Source organism: Aulonocara sp. 'chitande type north' Nkhata Bay, linkage group LG5 (genome assembly GCF_057382095.1).
Source record: "Aulonocara sp. 'chitande type north' Nkhata Bay isolate Kocher_YH1m ecotype deep benthic linkage group LG5, A_spYH_male_GT1.1, whole genome shotgun sequence".
Lineage (NCBI taxonomy): Eukaryota > Metazoa > Chordata > Actinopteri > Cichliformes > Cichlidae > Aulonocara > Aulonocara sp. 'chitande type north' Nkhata Bay.
The window spans coordinates 24,993,154-25,013,706 of NC_141348.1; the positions used below are offsets into that span (position 1 = coordinate 24,993,154).

General features: G+C 41.6%; 3 protein-coding genes and 1 pseudogene across 4 annotated transcripts; 3 read left to right on the plus strand and 1 right to left on the minus strand.

The window, feature by feature from the left end:
• The first annotated feature begins 68 nt into the window (after positions 1 to 68).
• ora3.1 (olfactory receptor class A related 3, tandem duplicate 1) lies at positions 69 to 4,014 on the plus strand (annotated as a pseudogene). Its single transcript, XR_015129244.1, has 4 exons — positions 69 to 338; positions 544 to 801; positions 2,313 to 2,549; positions 3,022 to 4,014. The product of XR_015129244.1 is annotated as an olfactory receptor class A related 3, tandem duplicate 1 (transcript).
• ora4 (olfactory receptor class A related 4) lies at positions 3,558 to 5,973 on the minus strand. The gene is made up of 2 exons (XM_086294228.1): positions 5,193 to 5,973; positions 3,558 to 5,106 (listed from the first exon to the last, which is right to left on the minus strand). The coding sequence occupies exons 1-2, from the start codon at positions 5,277 to 5,279 to the stop codon at positions 4,246 to 4,248; spliced, it is 948 nt and encodes a 315-aa protein (XP_086150354.1). The 5' UTR covers positions 5,280 to 5,973; the 3' UTR covers positions 3,558 to 4,245.
• Positions 5,974 to 9,895: 3,922 nt separating this feature from the next.
• fndc10 (fibronectin type III domain containing 10) lies at positions 9,896 to 11,559 on the plus strand. The gene is made up of 2 exons (XM_086292409.1): positions 9,896 to 10,032; positions 10,122 to 11,559. The coding sequence occupies exons 1-2, from the start codon at positions 10,025 to 10,027 to the stop codon at positions 10,807 to 10,809; spliced, it is 696 nt and encodes a 231-aa protein (XP_086148535.1). The 5' UTR covers positions 9,896 to 10,024; the 3' UTR covers positions 10,810 to 11,559.
• Positions 11,560 to 12,412: 853 nt separating this feature from the next.
• On the plus strand, positions 12,413 to 18,069 carry ssu72 (SSU72 homolog, RNA polymerase II CTD phosphatase). Its single transcript, XM_086292411.1, has 5 exons — positions 12,413 to 12,707; positions 13,487 to 13,630; positions 15,743 to 15,882; positions 15,984 to 16,102; positions 16,321 to 18,069. The coding sequence occupies exons 1-5, from the start codon at positions 12,628 to 12,630 to the stop codon at positions 16,420 to 16,422; spliced, it is 585 nt and encodes a 194-aa protein (XP_086148537.1). The 5' UTR covers positions 12,413 to 12,627; the 3' UTR covers positions 16,423 to 18,069.
• The last annotated feature ends 2,484 nt before the right edge of the window (positions 18,070 to 20,553 follow it).

A 20,553-nucleotide genomic window follows, 5' to 3' on the forward strand; every position in this document is an offset into this window, starting at 1 on the left:
AATTTCTTCAGAACTTTTCGTGAGCTGTTAAAACTCCTTTACAGCTTGGTCTATTTATTTGTGGAACAATGAGCAGCCTCTCGGACCAAAGAAAAGATCTTGCAGGGATGAGAATGCATATCTTTGTTTCCCCTGCACAAACTGCCTTTTACATTATCCTGGTGATAATGGGAATTCTGGGCAATACCACTGTGATTCTGGTCATTGGTAAGAGCATAATCTTGGAGCATAACTGGGGACGTAACTCGGACATCATCATCGTTAACATGGCAATGTCTAACTTGCTGGTATCACTACTGAGGAACACACTCCTTATCATCTCAGAGTTTGGACTGCAGGTATTGTCATTGTCCATAATTCACTCTTCACTCATTTCATAGTCTTTCTTTTTTTTTTTCAATACTCTATGTTGGTTGTGTTTCACCGAATGATGTGTTTTACACAGAAAACATGCATGAAAGATCAAATTAACCAAATTAAATCTAGATTTAACTTGTGAGCCCCTTGCGCTTACACCTTTAAGCCCCTCTTATGTTGTTACAGATATATACAGCCAAAGGGTTTTGTCAGTTGCTAATGGGAATGTCGGTGTGGCTGCGGTCAGTCAATGCGTGATCAACACTTTTCCTCAGTGCGTTCCACCTCCAGACGTTGAAGCGTGTGGCTCCTGGTGCTACAAATGGGCCCCGGGGTGCTCCTAAGACCCTCCTGATGTGCCTGGGCCTCATCTGGATTGGTAACCTTATTTACTCGATTCCAGCTCATATATTTTCCTCTAATGGGAACAAGAACACTACAGAGGTGAGAGGGGCACTGCCAAGGACCTTCCAAGTAGTCTATTTCTTTTTATTTGTCATCATGAATAGTAATTTTTCAAATTATTTTATCAATCAATGTTTTCCCTGTCGTTATTCTATCACATAAAGTGACACGTATAACAATGACTGTCTGAAACATTACATTACACAATTAGTAAAAAATACTTAGCTTGTATTCAAAACTAATGCAATAGTTTTGTATGTACTGATGATACTCATATGGTTATCAAATCTTTGACACTGTATTTATCATTTAATTACAAAAAAAAAGAATGAATAAATGCATTTCACATTTTAACAGTCATATAGATCTTTACATAGACACAGATCTGCCATTTTAGTAGGTACATCTGTTTAACTTGTCATTAACAAATATCTAATAGGCAACTTCAATCATTTTGGCATTGACATGAGGTCCAGATGACCTCTGAAGTTTAAACTAAGCATCAGCATGGGGATGATTGTTGTGTGGGCTCCTCTGAGTATTTCAGAAACTGCTTATCTGCTGGGCCTTTCCTTCAAAACCAAGTCTAGAATTAACAGAGGAAAATACCGAGTGAGCGGCAGTTCTCTCTGTAAAAAGGACTTTTTTTGATAACCACTTGTTAAACCTGAGATATGCAGAAGAGAATTTTGGGCAACACGTCAAACCTTGAAGCCAATGAGCTACAGCAGCAGAACACTGACAACACTGTCAGCAGCAACTGGAAACTGAGGGTACAGTTAACGCTGGCTCATCAAAATTGGACAATACGTGATTGGAAAAATGTTGACTGATCTGATGAATTTTGACTTCTGCTGCAGAATTCAGATGACAGGGTCAGAAGTTAGTTTAAATAACATGTAAAAATGGATCCACCCTGTTTTGTATCCATGGGTCAGGCTGATGGTGGTGTAACTGAGTGAGGGATAATTTCTTGGCACATCCTTGGCATTGTAGTATCAGCTGAGCATCTTTAAATGCCACATGTGCAGCTGACAAATCTGCAGCAACTGTGTGATGTTACCATCTCAATGTGGACCACAGTCTCTGAGTGACTTCTAATAAGGTGTACCTAGTATAGTGTATGTGTTGTTCTTCCAACCCCTCTGATTTCATCAGGGCCATAATAATAATTACATATTTTAAAAGAGACAAGAACCAAAATGAGGTCATCTAAAACATTATCAGCAACCATAATCATCATTAAACTCAGACTAGACCATTTGGTATTATTTTAACTACTACAGTAATTCTAGTATTACTGTGTATTGCAGTACTGCATATGTTTTGTCCCATTGGTTTTGCCATAAGCATTTGCTTGATTTACTTTTTCTCTATTTTGTTTCTCTCAACTCTATTTTAAAAAATTAAGAATGTATTACGAGTTCACAGATTCTTGGCTTATCGGCTTTGAGTGCCAAAATCTATCAATGATCTAGAAAAATAATAATCTCTCTGACTTGCTGGCTGAGCACATGACCCACCCTCTGCTCTCCCTGCTCTTTCCTCAGACATTGATGCTGGTGAGCAGCACAACACGCCCTCTGCTGGGCTGTGTGTGGAACTTTCCCTCCACCATTGGCCTGGCCTACGCCACCACATCTTTGGTGATACATGAAATGATTCCTTTAATCTTGATGGCCATTACAAACCTAACCTCACTTTACACCCTCTACACCCATGGTCGGAATCCACAGAAAGACGCACCGGTATTAAAGCGGGTGCCAGCCGAGAAACGAGCAGCCAAGGTGAGGAAGAAGGGGGCACTGGAGGTAGATGAAGGAGTCAGCGAGCTGTGTAAATTAATTTTTAAATGTAATAAGTTGCTTTTAAAAAATGTAAATGCATTGCCTCAAAGAAAAGGACATCAGCTTGAGAAGGGACAGCTGCACATTCACACTGTCATCAAACGCATCCTCCCAATGTGCTGGTTTGTTTCAGGTGCAAATTCTCTCATATCTCCCTGTGACATATGAGTGCCACTGCAGCCCTGCCTCCTGTTTCAATCGCTCCAGCAACCACTTGCAGTCTCTTCTGAGTCATCACTCTTTGTTTCAGTTTGCTGTATTTGCATAGAGTGATGAGCTCAGCTGTAAATCAGTCTTTTTAGATATGAGCTATGTGACTGGATGTGTTTAAGAGTAAATCACTACAGCAAATTCAGCAAAGTCTTGAACTCTGAAAGGGCTTTCTTTTTAATTGTGTGCTTTTTTTTCCCAGGTGATTCTCACCCTCATACTACTCTTCATCCTCTCATGGGGGACCAGTGTTATCTCTGTCAACTACTTCAACTACAACCGTGGCTCCTCAGCCAATTATCTGATGGTCATTGCTCGTTTTGCCAACATCATCTTCATTGCCTTGTCACCTGTCATTCTGGCGGTCGGCCACCGGCAGCTTCGTTCTTGTATCAAGTCCACACTTGTGCACTGATGGTACTCTGCAAAAGCTCTGGAGATGCACCTAATATGCCATCACTAATCATGATCTATTGTTTTTTTATTTATTTTTTTTTTTTGTATTCATTATAGACAAAAGGGTCCAAAAGAAAGAAAAAAAGTACCACGGCAGTGGCTGAAGCATTTTGTTTTTGGTTCAGTATAACATCATTAATTACCATTATGGCTTCTGGTGATGTTTTTTGTCTCACTAATTTTAAATGAGTGGGAAAACACAAGGCTAACCTTCAGAAACGTATGTTTGTAGCCAAGAAGAGGTTTCCAAAGAACAGTTTTGGTGTATTTTTGATTGAGGATGTTTCTATGTTGTAATATGTTGCGCTTCAGTTCATGAAAATTTGGTCAATGTCAAGGTGACACCAAATGTGAAATTGAAAATTAATATTGCCCCAAAACAATATCCTAGACCTTGAGGGACATGAGTATCTAGGTTGGCAGTCGACCTCAACCTTCATTGTTAGCACCTGAGATAAAAGATGACCTTAAAAAATGATTAAAAAACCATATTGAGTAATAGTTTAAATAGAAAGGTCTTGAAGAGAGCTGTACAACATTCTTTTTATTTATTTAATGTCACAAAGACGCTAGAAAGTTTTGCAAAATCCCACACCGCATGAATATATGTGAAAATCCCAAATTTAACCGTTTATAGGAGCCAAAGATTTCATTCGACTCTGCTCCAAACATATGAGTAAAGACAATAAAATAAAGACACCATTTTAGTATGTAATGCTTTAAGGTCATGAGTCAAAGGTCACACCTCAATGTGTTGTAATAAAAACATAATAAAACATGAGAGTTTTAGTATAGTCCTTGCTCTTCTCTGAGTGCTCTTGTTCAGAATTTATTTTTATTTAATCTTCTCTTGCACTTTTATGACCTTCATCTCTCTTTGAACAACAAAAACTGTTTTTTTCTTTCCTGTAGCCGTTGGGGATTTAGTCTGCTTTTCGGCACCCTTACTGTGACATTTAAGAATTGTAGCTCACCCTAGCATCATACTCAGGATTTTTCTCCTCAGTTTTCCATGTCCCAGGGCCACCACCAAGGGGCTGAATCCCACAAACAGTGAAGAAGAAAAATGGGAAACAGTCAGCAGCCCTTCAGCATGGTGCCCCCTGTTGTGGTTGTAGTACGTTACTGCAGCAACCTGTAGCACCCAGCAGACAACAAACAGCAACACCAGAGACATGATTACTTGAGCTGCCTTACGTTCGCTAGACAGATGTTTGTCGAGTTCGGTGTGGGTCCCTCCTGAGGCAACAGCTCGGATGTGCTTGGCCAAAGCGTGCAGTGTGGCAACATTGGTGCAAACCATCAGCACCAGCGGCAACACCTCGTTCACTGCCAGCGAAGTAGAGGCGAAGACCGTGCCTTGTTCTTCTGATGGAAACTCCCAGACGCAGCCTAGCAGAGGCCTGGTGGTGGAACTGATCACCATCAGCTCCACTGTGGCATTGCCTTTAACATGAGTGCTGTATACCAGTGCAGGGACAGAGAAAGCCAGGTTCGCCCCCCACACCACCCCCAGGACAACCCAGAGCCGCCGCCTCTCCCTCTGGACAGTAAGAGGTCCAAAGGCCACATTTTGGCGTCTCAGTGTGGTGCACTGAAAAGCACTCAGCGTCAGGGTCATCCAACATCCCACGGCTCGCCACCACACCCACAGCAGCATGAAGACTCTGCACCATCCGGAGGACAAATACAGATCCAAGCCCAGGTCTGACACAAAAATAGGCACTGTGCGGAAAAGTGAGCTCAGCAGGTTTGCTAGGGACAGGTGCACCAGAATAAGGTCCGAAGGAGGGAGTCTCCGAGGTGGAGTCTTAGTCACTGACTGAAACACCTGATAGCAAAACGAGACAGACTGAGAACAACTCAAACCAAAACATTCAGCCCACTTCACACTCCAAATACTGTGTGCTTTCTCACCACATAGATGACCAGGATGTTTCCCAAAATACCAGAAAACACCAAGACCCCAAACAAAATCGCTTCTACAGTGAGGACCTTTGACATGGTATCATCCTCTGCATGGCGACGTACTTCTCCTTCTCTTTATAACAAAAGGCTGGTATGTGAGCTTGAAGAGCTCTACTCCTCACAGTTCTCATTGTGTTTTATACATGCGCACACTGATAAACAAACACATTCATCACACATAAACAAATGTTGCTGATCAGTCTCAAGGTCAATTTAATCTGACCATTAGACGCTGCGAGAGCACGAAGGTACGCATTTTCCAGCTATCCATGCGTCACAGAGCAGTTCAACATGCTGCCCATCAACACACGAACACCTGCAAGTCACTACTCATACTAACCACAGCACATAACTCTGCAATGGATTAGCAATCTGTTTGTTTTTATTGTCTCATGATAAGCTTAGCTAAAGGGCAATAAAGTAACAGGTGACCAAATGCACCAGAAAGAAAACGTTCAAGTGATTCAGCACTTAAAATCTTTTAGTCAGCCATTCACACTCACTCCCTTGGTGTTAATTATTTACCGGTTAATCTCTTGAGAAAACTCAATTACTCTTAGCTAAGCACATCTTAGTTAAATGTACACTGAGAACCGAACATCATCATTATGAATCAGCAGTGGAATTTTTTTCCGCTTTGTTTTCTGTTTTTTATCATCAGGAGAGTTTCCATAAGAGAACCCATGAATCTCCAAAATACTAATGTATTTGTTTTGTTTTGTATTTACACTGCATATTGCTGTAGACTGCACAAAGTTCTTTTTGGGGCGGGGGGGCGGGGGGGGGGGGGGGGGGGGCTTGTATTATGTGGAGGTCAGATGTTCGTAACCAAAAGGTTGTTCATCAAACTCCCAGATCCAGTCTCAACAACAGCGAACATTACGACTCTCACAGAAGAAGGACTGCATCAGAGTATAGCCGTGCATCAACAGAGTCCAAACTCACAAGCGGATATAACAACATGTTATGAGCACATGCAAAGTGCATTAATGTGATTTTGAACCACATTTAATCAGCAGCAGTGACTTTGCTTTGAAGAACCTGTTAATACTCATGTTTCGAACATCAATACAAGATGTGTCATGAGTGTCATGTCATCAGTCTCGGTGTAAACTCGTCAGTTTACAGACATGCAAAGTGCTTAAATATTAAATATCCCAGCTTTATGTCATCTAATGCTGAGCAAAGTGTATGCCTTCCTGCTCTTTCATATGACAAAAACTGCGACCAGCAACAGTAAATTATATACTACAAAGTATATAATTACAGTACAAATACTGAATGATAAGATTGCTGGACTGTGGCTTTATAACCCGAGTACACCGTGGACCAAACAAATTTTAGCTGTAGGCTATTTAATACAAACGTGGATGCAATCAAAAGCACTCTTATGTTAGCTTAAGTTGGCACGCTGTGTAAAACGTAAATAGAAACAGAATGTAATGATTTGCACATCTCATTAACCTACACTTTATCTATAATAGAACACAGAAAACATATAAATATGTAAACTTTGACATTTTACTAGTGTGTGACAATTTTCAGCTTACTTGAATTTGATGCCCTAATTGGGATGGGGGGGAAAATGCGTTACTAAAAAGAAACAGCTGGAGGATCAGTCTGCATCTAACTACTCTTGAGCCGCTCCCTTATCACAAAGTGTTTTACACTGGATGTCCTTCCTGACTCAAGCCAAAAGGGAATTATATCTCTGACTGGAACCAGGTCAGCAACCTTTTGCTTGCCTAACAACTACGTAAAGGACTATGGAGCCACACTGCAACTAATTAGGTTACTTAGCAACAGGTCATTAATGTCATTTGGCATAAAAAGAGTCTTTGAGAGGCAGATTTTGTAGTAAAGATGGGCAGAGGTTTAAGCCAAATGTTTGTGGAAGAATTTAGAAATAATGTTCCTTAATGTGAGGAACATTATTTCCTCACATTAAGGAGGAAATAATGTGAAGACTTTGAATATCTCGTCATGTGCAGAGCGTATTATCATCGACGGATTCAGAAAATTGGGAGAAATCTCTGTGTGCAAGGAACAAGGCTGAAAATCAATATTGGATGCCCGTGATTTTCAGGCCCTCAGGCAGCACTGCATTACAAACTGTGATGATTCTGTCATGAATCACTGCATGGGCTCAGGAGCATGTTGAGAAATCCACAAATCTGGGTTAAAACTCTATCATTGTATCATCTGGCCTAAAAAACAAAAGGAGTGAGAGCTTTGGGCTTGTTATCAAGAGTCAGTTCAAAATCCTGCAGTGATAGTCTGGATGTGGATTAGTGCCAGAGGAAATGGCATTAATGCACATCAGGAAAAGCAACATCAGTGCTGAAAGGTACATACAGGTTTGGAGCAACATATGCATCCAGACAGCATCTTCTGTCTGGATGGGAGACAGCATGGCTTCATAGTAAAAGTGTCAGAGTGGTGATGGGCCTGCCTGCAGTCCAGACCTTTCACCAGCTGAAAACATCTGGCTCATTTTGAACCAAATATATGCAATTATGCACCCCTAATATATATTAGAGGTGCACATATCCATATTGAACCGTTCGATACAGTGCTTTCGGTTCGGTGTGCATATGTATCGAACAATACAAAATGTTTTATTTATTTTATCAACTTTTCTTCTGACGATGCTGTCTGTGTTGAGCGCTCAGTGGATCTGCGTTCGACTACTCCGCCTAGGCTGCACTGTCGAGTGCAGATCGACTGAGCATAGCGCAAGCTAGCAAGACAGAAGCTAAGCTCGTTGCAACATGGCAACTTCCTCAACGCTACCCGAAATTGAACCTCCCCCACCCTCATTCAGATCTGGCGTTTGGAACTATCTTGGTTTTCATGTGAAGCATGACCCTGATGGTAAGCACGTCGTGGACAAAAGTAAAACAGTATGTCAGATGTGCCAGGCAATGCTCAACTGGTGGGAACCAGAGGCGGAGGCAGGCATTTGATACACCTGGGGCTTAGCCCTAAAGGGTAGTACGCATGTGGGGGGGGGCTTTAGAAATGACTCAAAGATTAATAGCCTCTGTTTTGAGTTTTGTTCAAAAAAGAATGACTTCATATAACGTTAACGGTGATTTGCGGCGTTATGGCGTTAAAGTCATTTTAACAACAGTAACGCTGACAGAACTAGTGGGAACACAACGAATATGACTGCACATTTACGCCGACATCATCCTAGTTCAAAGACAAGTGGAAGCAGACAAAAACAACAAGCACACATGCTACAAACTTTACCTGAGTCATTTAGACAGCCGTTAGCACATGATTCTCCTTATGGGCACCTGATATGTTTAATATGCTGCTGAGAATATAGCCCAGAAGAAGCGTATAGTATAACTTTTATTTTGGAAAGAGCCATTTCGCTGTAATAAACTCTCTTTTCCAAAGATGAGTGATTTCTCGATCAGATAGATTTATTTATTTTTTAATAATTTTGTTGTTTTAGCAACATTACATTTAAAAATGTTGCACCCCTAATATATATATATATATATATGAGAAAGAAGAGCCAGGACTGCTGAGCAGCTTGACTTCTGCATCAGACAAGAATGGGACAACGTTCCTCTCCCAAAACTCGAACAGCTGGTCCCCTCAGTTCCCAGATGTTCCCAGGCTGTTGTTAACAGAGGCAGAGGAGCGGATGTAAACAGTGATAAACGTGGCTTTGTTCTGCTTTTTTGATATGTGTTGCTACCATCAAATAAAAAGATGAGCTGATATTTTTTTCTTAAAGGTGTACATACTTTCATTTCAAATATATGCTTTCTTTATTCTGTTGTGGAAAAAATATGGGTTTGTGAGGTTTGCAAATCTTTCCGTTTTTATTTAATTTTACACAGGGTCACAACACTCTGGCTTTGAACTCAGTTTGACTTCATCTCAGACAATCTGACCATTTTCCAGGCTGAAGCCATGAAAAGAGCATCGATGCTGTAACGTTGTAACTGGGCACATTTTCTTCCAGCGACCCGACCATAAGTCATAAAGGATACACTCAGCGCAGGTGGGCAGACTTCAATCCCTCCATCAGTGCTGTTTTCGGGAGTCCGCACAGGTGACTTGACAGCTACCTGAAGCGCTGTGTGGGCTGATGACTCACAAACCGAGCACTGATGACAAGAAATATTTTGTGCACGCACCCACGCTGCCCAGCACTCCGCGGGGCGCGCTCCTGCACGTGCACTCTAACACAGCAGGCATCAAAGCCATTTACGTCAAGCCAGACGGGAAGAAGAAATCCAATCTGATGGCACGAGCCTGCTCCTCCGGTCCACTCCAACTGTCCGGGAGCAGCGAGCTGCACTGAGGCCACTTTTATCGCCGTTTCTGGTGCATTAACTTCATCCTGCAAGGTCACCCTCGGATCTCTCACCAACTGCACGGGGCGCATGACTCAATGTTATTTCTGTCGCCCATGGATCCCGTTTCACGCGGATTTTCTTCGCGTGCACTGAATTGGATCGCATCTTATGGCAGACATTTCAGCCATCGCCCATCTGATCCACTGTGAGAGGAAATAACTCGACGAGAGCTCGGTGAGATGACAAACCCGCAGCGACCATCCCTGCTCGCCTTATCGGCACTGCTGCTCTGCACGCTACCCCAGACAGCTGGCTCTCATCAGCTCAATAGCTCATCATTATCATCATCATCATTATCGACGCCCTCATCAGAGGTGAGAGACAGAAATAATGTGACCCAAAATTGGCTGAAACAGACTAACGTGACTCCCAGCGATCAGAGCAGGCCACCATCAAAGCATGAAGAGGTAACAGGCCACGTGAAGAGCTCCTTGTTCAACACAAGTCGAGGCAATAGTAATAATAATAATAATAATAATACTGTGATATCTGACAGCCCTGGCAGGGCACCGAGATGGAGCCCAGAGGACGTGCCATCGCCGGTGTGCGCCTACAGAGTGATCGAGGGAGGCATTGGGGGGCAGCTGTGCTTTCGGCAAACTCTGTTTGGGTACAAGTGCTCTAAGGGAGAATGCAGGAGTGCGGTGTCTTTCGGGAGGCTGGTGGCAAATATTCTCAACAACGGCAGTGTACTGTTACAGTGGACCCACGAGTCCGAATCCACAAAGACTAAAGAGGCCAGCAGTCATGGGACGAATGCGACAGAGGAGGAAACTCCGCGATCAGACTCTGTTTTCAGGGGTCGACGCCACAGACGCGGGGGCTACGAGGTAAGCTGCTGGTGGAATGGCAGCTACACTCAGTTTGAGTGCGCCGGTGTCCATCTTGGGTCGGGCTGCAGGGACTTTCTGCTCACCGAGCTGCACGAGAACATCCCGTACCGCATCTGTCTGCGCAACCTGGGCCGCTCCGAGCCAGCCGAGAGGCAGGAGCAGCGGGACTGCGTGGAGTTCACGCTGCCGCCGTCCGGGATGCAAGACATTGTGATCGCCATGACAACGGTGGGCGGGGCTATCTGCGTGATGTTGGTCATCATCTGCCTGCTGGTGGCGTACATCACGGAAAACATCATGAGCCCCGCGGCACAGCATACGTACTCCTACCGCGCTCACTCACATCACTGATGCACTAAAATGACCCACATGAACGCGCTCCGCGGTCATGTGTTATCTCTGTGGAGACTTGTTTCTGCCCCTGGGGGGAAAATGAACAGAGGGTTTTTTTGTAATCCATGTATCAATATTTCAAGTTATTTTCTCAATTTTGAGTCAGTTTTTGCGATAATAACCCAAAATTTTGTTTTTTCAGTGGCAAAAAGAGTTTTCTCAGCTGCTGAAACAAGTTTCCATAAATCTCGCAGTCATAGTTAATATCTATAGTAGTCCTGTTTTCCGTTTTTCCAGTATGACACACTCATCCTGTTATGACCTAACTGAAGCACAATCTACTGTGGCTCTGCTAATAACATGCCTTCTGAACCTCGCGAGGATGCACTGAACCAAAATTAGCCTACTGGTTATCTGCAGTTTGTAAATACGGCAGTTTACTGTGTCACGTTTGGTCAAGGCTGTCTGGGGATTGAATCGGGCAGCATGTCTACAGCAATACCAATAATGAAATGGCTCTGAGTACATGAGAAACAAGAGTTTTGCTAAATGGACAGTCGGTAAAAGTGTCCTTAATGGGACACCGAAAAATGAAACTTTACCAGTTAACACATTTCTCCACTCGAGTCAGTCACAACAGCACTGTTTTTGCTTTGTTTGTCATTTTCTGAAGGGCAATACAATCTGGTGTACAATCTCCAAATACTGTGCCAAACATCTTCAGTTAAACCACCTTTCTGTCCTGCTGTCAGTGAATAAAGTACTATGAGGTCATTTTTAATATTGAGAAGCTGTCCTTTTTCTTCTTCTTCTTTTTCTGTGTGTGTGTGTGTGTGTGTGTGTGTGTGTGTGTGTGTGTGTGTGTGTGTGTGTGTGTGTATGCGTGCACATACAAAACAAGAACCAAAAAAATTAAAAATAAAATTGACCCACAAAACATTACAATGCATGAAAACTACAGAAAAAGACAAGATGGTGACTTAAATATTACAAAAAGATTAGCTATTAAGTTTCATTCTTTCATGTGTAGACAGGCAGACAGATTTCTTTTTCAGCTATTCTATTTTAGATTTGCTGCTATGTTTGGGATTATTGTGGCTTGTTCAGATACAATTTTACAAACCTAAGTCATGACCATTTTTTCCCGGCTCCCAAGCAGCCCATACTTGTTCAGTCTTTTTCTAACTGGACATATCTGAGTTTGAAATGTAGGACTTTGATTTTGCTGGGAAGTCCACCCTGAACACTTGCGGCATTCTCCAATGTTTTCCACTTGTGAATGATTTATCCTGCTGTAGAGTGATGGCCTTAAAACAGTTTGGAAATAGCCTTGCAATGTCGTAGACAGCAGCCAAAACACAGCACTGTACGAACATATTAAATACAAAGTAAACGTTGTAAGACATGAAATGTGGAATTAATGGTCCCTGTGTTTGTATGCCCTGCTGCTAAAAGCCCGTTGACTGTGTCTGCTTACTGAAGATTTTAATGGTACGAGAGATTTTAGCCACTTCTACTGTGGCGAAAAGAGAAGGCCGAGCTCTTCCGGCATGTTTTCCTTACTGACGTTACGTGGCCTCACTGCGCTGAGAGCTGCGAAGCTCCGCCCTCAACATGACATCACTTAAAGCCGTATCCAGGGCAAGGTGCCGCTCCGCCATTTTAACTTCCTGCTTCTATAGAAGACGAGCTTGTCGCGCTGTATCTACACTCGAAAAGCGTTTTCGTTGATCCAAACAACTGGTTTTTTATTCTTTATTTCTCTCATAGAGATAAAAGTAACAGCCTCAGTTAGGTTTTGAGTTCATATCGGTTAGTTTCAGCCGGAGAGTCGCGATGCCGAGCCACCCGCTGCGTGTAGCGGTTGTGTGCTCGAGCAACCAGAACCGCAGTATGGAAGCGCACAATATCCTCAGGTAAAGATGAGACGGCTGGAAGAAGAGAGAAGGAAGGCGGCCAAAGAGTGATCGAAATCTGTGCGGCTTTCTGAGCCGTGTCGATGCGGTGACAGCCCGTCAGGCCTCGACGCTTTTTAACAATGGACTTCGAGCTCAGAGCGCCACACCGAGGCTGCAGCTCGACTAAAACTAGCTTTCTGACCGTGTTTCACAGGTTTAGGGTCGCCTAGAATGGTCTTAACTAAGATTCTGCTGTCAAACTGATTTTTAGAGAAGTCACACCAAGGCCCAAGTTGTTGGGTTGTATTCTCCCCCCACATTTTAACAAGAGCGCCCCCTGTAGGGAATCCTCCGAGAGGGAGCGTCTGGAGGTTTCACAGCGACGGCAGGCTCCGTCAGCTGCCTCATCCACCACATTTTATGGAGTTTTGTGTTGTGTCGATCAGATGTCACTACCAAAAAGAGCCTTTCAGCCCTCTTTAGATATATTCTTACTAACTGCACTGGATTAGAAAAACAGGCTGGGTTAAAAAGATCTGCAGACCAGGGTGACAAACTGTCACCTATTTTATTTTTTTTATATTTAATTTCCTTTTTTAAAATTAAAATGGTGGAAATTGGTATTTTGAGGTGTCTTGGGTTTCATAAAGTCTTATTCTAAATATGTGAGGAGGCAGTTTACAGGGCTGGGTTTACAGGTTACGTGACTGCTGTGGAAAGACTTATTTCCTTGTGCTTTCGTAATATTTTCTCAAAGTTGTTTCATAATTCACTCTCTTGTCCTTTCCTCTCTGCAGCAAACGTGGATTTGATGTGCGTTCATTTGGGACAGGGTCTCATGTGAAGCTACCCGGTCCTGCTCCGGATAAGCCAAATGTGTATGACTTCAAAACGACATATGAACAGATGTACAACGACTTGGTCCGCAAGGACAAGGAACTGTATCCCCTTCCCACACACAACATCGCACACATCCTTACACTCACATATACTAGGAGCCAGATAAGTAAACGTGGGCCGTGTATCTGTCTTGATTAGATAGTTGTTTTGGACACTGGGCAGTGAAAGGAGATGAAACCACGTGCAGGGATTTAAAAAGAAAAAAAACCATGATGGTAAAAAGGTTTGTTTTTAAATCTTTAACATGTAGGGTGTGGAGAAACGCCTTGCAATACAGCAGCGGTGCAGCAGTAAGTTTGCTTTGGTAAGAGCTAGGATTTTATTTGTTTTTATTTGAAATTGGTGTAATTTGGCTCACTGAAGTTTCCTGTTTTTGCTTGTTTCTGTTTATTTTTTTAACATGTTTAGTTCAAGTAGTTTCAGTCTTTTAGTTATTGTAATATTTGTTTTAGGCAACATTTAAATAAGTTCAGAGTTGGTGTGAAAATGCAAACCCAACACTTTGAGGAGGGTTAACTCACATCCAGAGTCTCAATAAATGTGCAGCGAAGCCTCGTCAGGCAGGTTTTTACCAAACTGACAAAGACAAAACTCAGTCTGCCTGTGTATACGTTTTTTGTTTTGTTTTTTTCTTTTTTAAGTTTACTTTAGCTTTTAAGTTAATAAAACTGGTTCAGTTTTATTTTAAATTCTGTTAACTAAAAGGTTTGAGGGTGTTTTGTTTTCAGGGGGGGGGGTTTACCCCACAAACACCAGTTTTTTGTGAATTTGATGAGGCTGCTTAGCGTTACTGTGTAATGATTAATGCAATTATTGCATTTTAACAATACTTTAGAGTATTTGTACTGTTGAAGTAACACAAACTCGCCTTTTGTAGTTAGTCGTAGAGAATAAGTATTGTCTCAGTTATCAAAATTGTAAAACTTGATAAGGACAGAATATGAACTATTAGCAAAGAGGCTGAGTTTGCCCAAGTGGATGACACCCACTAACCCCAGAGGGGGGGAGGGGGGTGCATAAGGGCCATGAATCTAAGAGGTTGTTTTAAGCTGTAGGCTTGAGTGCCCCAAGGTAAGTTAAAGATTATCAGTTTCTCCTCATTAGCATGTGGGATGTTTATGCTAATGCAAGGCACTCAGACACATTAGATAATTAGTGGTGTTCAACAAAGAGTACAAGTGTGTTAGTCTTCAGTGGCTGCACTTTAACTGTGCATGCATAGGACTTTTATTTATTTTTACTTTAATGATAAAGTTCACATATTTTCTATCAGTAACCAGTAATCATGGTCCTTCTATTTAAACCTTCCTTTGTTTTAGTTCAACTTTTTTATTTTCTTTCTTTCTTTTTGTTTTTTTTAAATGTGCTAAAAACAGAAATCTGCCTTTAATTCATCTGGTTGTAGAGGCCTGCATGTTCAAAGGTCAGGCAAGTTTTCTCTGAGGTGTCATTTACTGTTGTGCTGCTGCTGGTCCTGTATTGTAGGTGTTTTTTCCCAGCCTGCATTAAGGTAAAGTAACAAATCTGTTCTCCTAAATAAGAAAATTACCCTGTGACACATGATTAACTTAAGTCACTGTGCTTGTATTTTTTTTCTGTATTTTCTGCTGTTTTGCATGGATATCTCACTGATGTAGTGCACAACAACTACTTTTATTTATTTATTTAGACAATCTCTTCCCATTTGTAGTGAGTGGGTTGTATAGTTTATAATCAAATTTTTTGAAAGAATAAAAAACAAACAATGGTGACATTGTCTGCATCAGCCTGGCAGTACCAGTGTGGCTTGTTAATATTAAAACTCTGGATTTAATGCTGTTTAAAAAAAAAAAAAGTAAACAATGTTCCTGAAAATCCATCCTTTCAGCTTGTTTTCTGACCCCTCATTGGTGAATAGTCTGCACCACTAGAGGGCGATGTAGTTCATGTAACTAGACGTCACTGAAAAGTGCATCGTGCCCCCTTGTGTAGTTTGATCGAGATGCACTTTATATAGATGCTGCTTGGACCAGTGAGTTCAGTCTAATTGGGTGCACACTGAAATCCTCTCTCTGTTGCTCTGATCAGTTTTATTTTGTTTTGAGTGTTTTGTTTTGGGGGGTTTCCCCTTCTTGCCTCGTGCTGTGTATTCCTTGACCCTCCTCGCTCTTCAGATACACACAAAACGGCATCCTGCACATGCTGGACCGCAACAAGCGGATCAAATCAAAGCCAGAGCGCTTCCAGAACTGCAAGGACAAGTTTGACCTGGTCATCACCTGTGAAGAGAGAGTCTATGACCAAGTGGTGGAGGGTGAGGTTTTGTAACATTACTCGGAGTCATTCACAAACCCACCGCTTTGCTGCTTCTCCAACTGTTACCTGCCTTTACCTGGTCTTTAATGTGTTTCCTAGATTTGAATTCCAGAGAGCAGGAGACGCTGCAGCCCGTGCATGTAATCAATGTAGACATTCAGGATAACCACGAGGAAGCCACACTGGGCGCCTTCCTCATCTGTGAGCTGTGCCAATGTGTGAGTGACAGCATCTGAGAACTTCTTGATGAGGCGTTTTCTTACAATTTTTTTTTTTTTTTTTAAACAAATTACTAATAAATATACACGTAAATAATGTGCAACACTGTTTCAGTTGGCACCTAAAGAAAGGTTAAACGATCTTTGTGAGTGGTGGAAATGAGGCGTGTGCGTGCACAGGTGGTGTTTTGATAGCTTTCCCTTGTGCACCCCTGCAGATCCAGCACACCGACGACATGGAGAATGAAATCGACGAGCTCCTACAAGAGTTTGAGGACAAAAGCAACAGGCCTTTCCTTCACACTGTCTGCTTCTACTAAGACTCTGCAACAATTTGCAATAAACACAGACCGAGATCAGAAGCAATCACACAGAAGTATATGGACACACATGCATCATACTCCTCAGTCATCCATGACTCAGTGCATACAGGTTGTGTGCCTACACAACCACAGACACACATAAATAGCTTTGGGTCAGGACCCAACAAATGGCTGCTGTTGGACATATTGTTGATAATGGGTTTTTCCTCTAAGCAGAGGATGGACTCGCTACTCTTGCTCTGCCTTTCATTCCTCCAGATCAAGGTCAGGCCAAGGTTAATCCCTCCAAATATCACAGGTCCAGTCAAATCACTCAACTATGTCTCCTCAGGGAGAGCCACAACACCCACAGGCCAGATTCAACAGCTCCTCCAGTTACTTTCATTTTTGTTTGGCACAGAATGTTTTTGTTTTTTTTCTTAGATCTATGATTAATTCAAGCATATATGCCAGATTTATTTAATATTTGGGAGGGTGTACATGTGTTTACATGCTGGAGGAGAATTATTTGAAGTGTATGCTTGTTTCTGTGCGACCATGTGTTTGTAGATTTAGTTAGGATTAAGTTTTAAGTGGGTGGGCTAATTAATAATGAATAACCAAACCTAGACCTCTGAGGCTTTCATCGGGTGTGTTTCAGATATGTGTTGATATTTAAACTCGATGCTGTATTTCTGGCCACAGTATTTTGTTTTGAGTTTTTTTTTTTTCTTGAACTGAAGCATTGTACTTATTTTCAAACTGCGAGCTCGGCTCAGAGTGCCTGATATTTCTTTTTTCCTGTATGTACATATGAATCTACTAAAGAACGAAGCCTCTCTAAGAAATCGTTCATGACCCTTTTTTTGACTTTATCAGTATTTAGTTCCTGCTGAGTTATTTAATTACAAAATGGGTATTAGAAGACTAACAGCGCTGTTAGGACTGTTTTATGAGTGATGAGGACAAATTACCAGAATTGGATATAAAATATGGGCTGATCTTTATTTAGATTTGAATTATTGATTCAGTTTGACTAAAGCAAATATATTAAAATATCAGAACAGAACATGGAGAGGCTCGGGTGGTAGAGTGGGTTGTATACTATTTGCAAGGGTGGGCATGTCTTCACCACATGCTGAAGGTGTAGGTCCTTCAGCATGGCAGTGAGGATACTCCCAGTGGTGGATCTGTAGAAATACTGGTATATTTATAATTAGAAATCTGCAAAAGCTAATAAAGTTCAAACATGAATGGTATGGAGTACAAACATTGCATCCAAAATATAGTGAAGTAGAGAGCAGCATAACATATAAAGTACAATGAAGGTGTACCTGAGTAAAGTACTGAAGTTAACATACTTGGGTACATCCAACTACTATTCTTTAATCCAGTGGTAATATGAGATAATACAGAAGTTGGGATATTTGGGGAAATTCATGTTAAAGAAGCCAAAACTCCACCTTTAAAAAAGTAGGTAAATAAAATAAAATAATACACACATTCCCAAAATTAAGAGTACTGCAACCCACTGAAACCAGAAAATCTCACAGGGCCCACCTAATCTTAAATTTTCGCTCTAGTCAAACAGAGAGCCTCATAAATTTACTTGAAAATTGCATTTAAAAAATCACTCAATGTAATGATTAATCACCTGTTTTAATTCACTTTTCATATAAATAAATACATATATATAAATGTGACTGTACATGTGAGTAATTTCAAACTGGATTTCTGTTATTAATGCGACCCACCTGCAGTACCTTTGCGGCCCTCCAGGGGGCCCCGGCCCACACTGGAGGCCTAACCCTAATCCCTCGCCCTAAGGGTAGGGTTACGAGTCCACTGAAATGCACTATCACAGAATTAAATGGCTCAGGTGGCTAAGAGCTCAGTTAGGAAAAAAGGAGGATAAAGGATTTCAGTAGATATAAAAAATAATGACATGGATACATGGATGAATAAATCGTGGATGAAGATTTTAAAAAAATAATTAAACTGTGAGAATAACAGTTAGATTGGGGGCCAAACACATTTTAGACACGCCCCTGCTCATCAGTGAAAATATAAAAGAGGGAAGGTGTAGGTCTGTTAGGTTACGTTGTGATGTGATCCTCGAGTTGGGGGACTTATGTTCATACTGGAGTGCAAAATTAAAACCAATGGAAGATGGACAAGAAAAGTTCAAAGTCATCAGGTGCTCAGTTTAGAAAAAAGAGAAAGGAAGAGGAGGAGAAACGAGCAAAAGATACAGGTAAGCAGATGTGTCATTGGATAATGGCAGGTCAGAATACTTTATTAATCCCTTTATTATGTGGGTTACAGTTGCTCCAAGAAGAAATGGTAAAAATAGTAACAGTAACAGACTAAACTCCAAACAATATGTTGCAGATTTTAATATTAATTAGTCATTGCCAATTGTTGATTTGTCCTGTTTTCATTGTATGACGAATTATGATGGCTGTTTGGTAGCCGTTTGCATACTATGCATACTCTCTCTCTTCATATATGTGTGTGTGTTTCTCTGGTGAAATTCAGTATGGTTCCGACAACAGTTTTATGTTAATGTACAATCCTTAATATGTTTTACGTGTGTGTTTGGGGGGGGGGCAGAGAGAGTGTTCGCCCAGGGCGCCAAACAGGCTAGGACCGCCACTGCGGATAGTGATAGTCGTATTTCAACTATTCTGTGAGTTTTGGAAGAAAATATAAATATTACAAAAATGTTAGGACTGCCCACAGTCCACAGAGTTGAAAGAAAATAAGGTCCAGCTGATATTCAGCTGCATGCTGACCGTAACCATGATGACTGGTTACCGCCCGTGCTTCTGCGGGAGGTAACATCCACGCAGCCCACTGAACCTCAGCTCTTCTTCTATTACTGTTGGCTCTCTGTGGCTGTAATCCTGCTGCCACGGCGAACTCGTTTTTACCCCTCTGTAATTTTCTCCCTGTCGGGTAATGCGAGCTTCAAAAGCAGTGAGGGCGCCAATTTCTATTTGCGTCTATGTGCAAAACCGTGTAAGAATGTAGTTAATGTATTTTATAAACAGGCTTCTTATTTTAAGTTATCAGTTTGAAAATTTTTTACTGTGTGTGTGTTAACTCCTAATGTGTTAACTCCTAATTATTATTTTATTTATTTTTTATCTCCAGGTGATCGTTTCCATCATGGATGCCAAAATTCAGAAATATAAGGAACGTGTTCAGGCGTCCACATCCTGAACCCTCGAAGGAATCCAGCGGGAGCATGGTGCAGATAGAGCCACAAGTTAATGGAAGCACTTGACATAAAACTGTAGTTCTGACTGAAATATAACAGAATGTAATAACAGTTGTAATAATGATATTTTAGCAGCCAGTAGAACCACCAGCATGTAAAAAAAAAACAAAAAAAACAACACACACACACACACTTCCTCAGGGAAATCTTGTAGAAGCAGATCTGCCATTTCTCAGCCTGTTTTCTCTGTTTCTGTGATATGGAAACATTTAAGGGGTTAAGAAGCCTTACTTATACACACATGTACTGTACACTGGTTGCCATACACTGCCTCTGCAACTGTCAGTGTTTTTCTGTGCTTGCTACTTACTAATAAAAATATAAATACATATATATAAAGCAGAGGTAAGGAGTCAGCTTGTGTGAGCTAAGCCCATTCTTAGGAGCTCAGGGCCACTTTTCTGGTCAACCAGGTCTTATGCAAGTAGCTCAAACAGCTCTCCCAGCAAGATACTACAAAAGATTTAACCAGATGTTTGTTTTTTTTAAATCAGTCAAACATATCCCCATCTGTCTAAAACAACCTTCACTTTCCCTGTCAGGAATGCCAGATTGATTTCTTACTCATGCAAACCTGCACATCACGCTACATAAGAGGGTCCCATAAAATGTGACAGGGCATTTAATCATGCAGCCTTTTCCAAACCATGGACAGCTTCATGCCCTCGACTTTCCTTTGAATATGAAGCTTCAACGGGAACTCTGTTATTATAGTGAAATACTGAAATCCCAGATGGATTCCTATCGAACACAACTACCCACTCGTCTTATCATTGCCCTTCTATTCGTTATGCATTGTGTGGTTCTAAAGTCTCTGCCTTAAAGGTTGGAGGTGTCACAGTACGACTCTTTCTTAGCCTTTCAGA

Excerpts from the sequence above, each read along its gene's own strand:
- ora4 (XM_086294228.1), bottom strand. The coding sequence starts at position 5,279 with ATGTCAAAGGTCCTCACTGTAGAAGCGATTTTGTTTGGGGTCTTGGTG. Across the intron at positions 5,107-5,192 it reads ACATCCTGGTCATCTATGTG|GTGTTTCAGTCAGTGACTAA; the intron begins GTGAGAAAGCAC and ends TTTTGCTATCAG.
- ssu72 (XM_086292411.1), top strand. The coding sequence starts at position 12,628 with ATGCCGAGCCACCCGCTGCGTGTAGCGGTTGTGTGCTCGAGCAACCAG. Across the intron at positions 15,883-15,983 it reads CTATGACCAAGTGGTGGAGG|ATTTGAATTCCAGAGAGCAG; the intron begins GTGAGGTTTTGT and ends TGTGTTTCCTAG. Across the intron at positions 16,103-16,320 it reads TCTGTGAGCTGTGCCAATGT|ATCCAGCACACCGACGACAT; the intron begins GTGAGTGACAGC and ends GCACCCCTGCAG.